Source organism: Petaurus breviceps, unplaced genomic scaffold, assembly GCF_028583685.1.
Source record: "Petaurus breviceps papuanus isolate PSGF00001 unplaced genomic scaffold, PetGlider_PUasm1.0 91041, whole genome shotgun sequence".
In the NCBI taxonomy this organism is placed as follows: Eukaryota; Metazoa; Chordata; class Mammalia; order Diprotodontia; family Petauridae; genus Petaurus; species Petaurus breviceps.
The window spans coordinates 38700439-38703627 of record NW_027187400.1 but is presented as its reverse complement, the minus strand read 5'-3'; the positions used below and the strand labels follow the sequence as shown (position 1 = coordinate 38703627).

The window sequence follows — 3189 nt, the reverse complement described above, 5'->3', positions numbered from 1 at the left end:
GTGTGTGTGTGTGTGTGTGTGTGTGTGTGTGTGTGTGTGTGTGTGTGTGTGTGTGTAATGGGTGCTGTATTGTATCTCTCACCTTCTTATAGGAGGGAAGGGAAGATTTCAGCACTTCCATGCCTGGAACCCACAGGACTGAACAGAACCCCCTCACCCCCACCCCAGTCCTTACACTACCTCTGTCACCACAGAGGGTACTGGGGGGGCATGAGGATGCTTTATAAAAGAAGTGACTATGAGTGTGAATGGCCATCACCCCACTGCTGTAACGACTCCATCCCCTCTTCCCCAAGACCCCTGCCAGTCCTCAGTGAGGCAGCTGGGGAAGGGCTGCCCCTCCTGCCCTCCAAGGACATAGCAGGGGTTGAGCACTGAGCCCCATGACCCAGCCGTGCTCCCCAGAATCCTGGGGTCTCCTCACAATCCCTGGTCCACCCACCTCCTGGAACCTCCTCCCCTCGCTGCCCCAGGAGAGGATGCAGGCACTGGGGGGAGACGTGGGCACTATTTCTCGAACATTTATTAAAATGCTGCAGCAGACACACTCAGGAGGGGCTCAGTTACTCTTCACATAGATCTTGGGGGTCTGCCAGCCCTCAGGGGCCTGCTTCAAGCCTGCTTTCTTCCATAAACGCTTCAGGTCCTTCTCAAACTTGATCTGTGAGGGGCGGCAAGAGGAGAGAAGGGTGACTGAGGGCAAAGCTGCAGCACATCCCCACCAAACCCACACAAAATCTCCTGCTGCCCCGAGACCCCAGAGGTGCGTCCCAGACAAAACCAGCAGGCGGCTGCAGACAGGCCCCCTTGGACTGTGTCAGGGCCACTGCTGGTGACTGGTCTTCCCTCTGACCAGGGACACTAGTCGAGGAGTGGGAAGGCCAAACTTCCAGGGGCACTGCAAGAAAAAGCAGCCAGGGCAATTGAGGCAGAAAGGAATCCCTGAATGGCAGGACTATAAACGGCATCAGAGATCACTAATCCAAAACTTCTGTCTCACAAATGGGGGATGATGAGGCCCAGCACCGAACCCAAGTCCAGGCACACCCAACGCCAGGCTCTTTCCACCATGGGACCAAGCACAATTCAGTCCCACAGAGGACGAGGCCTGGGGAGGGATCCAGGGCTCACCTGCTTCCGCTTCCTCCTTCCCTCGCGGACCTTGCGCCGCAAAAACCGGGTCCTCTTCACCAGCTTGCGATACTTGTGGTGGTTCATCTTTCGGCGGCGGATCTTCAGCACATTCTTGCAGTGCATCGTGGGGGCTCCGAGGGAGCCTCCTTCCCCCAGCTCCTCCCCAGCCTTGGCCTCACTGGGGGGACAGTCATAGAGCAAGGACAGGCTCACTGCTCCAGGTCTGGGCCCAGGGACGGGGGCCTCAGCTTTGGGGAGCAAGTATCGAACGGTGAGCCAGCTCTCCAGGGGGCTGATGGACATCTTCCTAGGAACCAGCATCTCCTCAAGCTCTGGATCTCTCTGTGCCTGGGGCTGGGGGGCCGGCCCACTCCTGCCTGCCGGCCAGGTGCTATAATAGCAGCACTTGGCCATGGAGACCGGAGGGGGCACTGCGGGGCCCGGCCTTGACAAACATCGGCCTGCAAGGAAGGAGAGCTTGATGACAATGGAAGGGACGCCGGGCTCCCAGCAGCACCCAGGGGATCGAGGGCGACCTTCACAACACCTTCATGGGCCCAGCCAGGGCACTTTCTGCAGAGTGAGGGTCTAGGGGATCTGCCCACTGCCGGGTGACCTTACGTGTAGCCGAGAAGGGGATTCCTGCCAAGCCTCGGGCCCAGGCTGGAGAGGTAATCTCAGGGGCTGGGGAGGGCAGGGCTGGCAAAGGACTTGCTCTCCCAGGAGTTGTCCTCCTTGAGCACCAATGCAGAGTGAAGCCTTCCACAGAGATAGCCCCCACAGCCAAGCCATAGCCACAAGGAGCAGGAAACTGCAGCCTTCTCTGGCCTCCCTCCACCTGCGGGGCATCTAAGCTGACCAGAGGAGGGGGCACACACTCAGGAGGCTGGGGCATCACCTACAACACAATCCCCTGAGGCAGTGCAGGGGCTGCCTGAGCCCACCCACAAAACAGGTTCTTACCTGCCCAGGGCACAGCCCTAGTTAGCTGAGAGGTCACTCGAGCCAGAAACATGGGTGTTTGGGTCTGTCCTTCTAGGGCAAGGCTCAGGAGGGCTGTAAAACAAGGCTTTATTCACTCATCAAACCTTTATTAAGGCACCTGGGGTGACCTACAGAGCGTAGGGGGCACCTTGGGCTCAGACAAGTAGGACCCTAAGCACAAAGACCTCTAGGATCCTGGGGGCACCACACAAACTGGGTAGTCCCCTCCTACACTGCCCCCAGGGCGCTCTACAGACATTATCTCCTTCTATCTGATCTCTGGGAGCCCTGGGGAGGTCCCAGGTGCTGACCAAGAATGCTTCCTGCAAGGAAAAGGACTCAGGCAGAACCAAAGGTTCTGGGTTCAAATCCTGCCCAGCACTTACTTCCTAAGTGACTTTGTACCGGAATCAGTTCATGTCTTGGCGCCCTGTGAGGTGAGGGGTCAGGCTAATGACCCCAAAGGTCAGGGGCCGGCTCCTCCTCAGGGAGGACGAGTCTCCCTGGAGCAAGAGCGCATCCTCCGGAATTTCAGAGGGCCCGGCCTTAGTCCACCCCTTCTCCTGACAGGGGCTCATCCGGCCTCTGCCAGAGACCCCCAGCCTGAGGGTCGGCTCTGCTAGCTTCTCACTGACACCCCACCCAGGTGACCTCTCTGAGCCCCAGCCCACCTCTCTGAGCACCACACAGAGGACTCGAGTTCAAATGGGGCCTCGGACACTTCCTGGCCGTGTGACCCTAGACAAGTCACCGCATCCCCGGGGGCCTTAGATAACGCCTGCAAAGCGCTCAGCAGGGCGCCCGCACACAGCAGGCGCTATATAAACGCTGGCGATTATTATAATTACATTATAACTCTCATGGGACACGGACTAAATCCGCCCAGCTCCTTCTAACCCTCCAAACCCGAGCAATTAACAGCCACGTGCCCCGGCAGGGTGGGGGGCGCTGCCCGGGTCCGACCCTCCTCCCCCACCTCGGGGGAGGGGGAGGGCGGGGTCCGAGCTTCTTCCAGCCCCAGCTCGGGGCCGCAGCCCAGGTCCCAAACCCCGGCTTTCCTTGTTTGGGGGG

General features: G+C 59.3%; 1 protein-coding gene across 1 annotated transcript in view; it reads right to left on the bottom strand.

Moving 5' to 3' along the window:
- Positions 1-505: 505 nt before the first annotated feature.
- The window catches only part of AURKAIP1 (aurora kinase A interacting protein 1), a 3080-nt gene continuing 396 nt past the window's right edge, over positions 506-3189 (bottom strand). Inside the window, exons 2-4 of the mRNA XM_069079427.1 lie at positions 2098-2190; positions 1132-1595; positions 506-661 (exon numbers count right to left, since the gene is read on the bottom strand). Of these exons, the coding sequence (XP_068935528.1) occupies positions 560-661; positions 1132-1595; positions 2098-2149 (618 nt within the window). The 5' untranslated portion in view covers positions 2150-2190 and the 3' untranslated portion in view covers positions 506-559. The remainder of the gene's footprint in view (positions 662-1131; positions 1596-2097; positions 2191-3189) is intronic.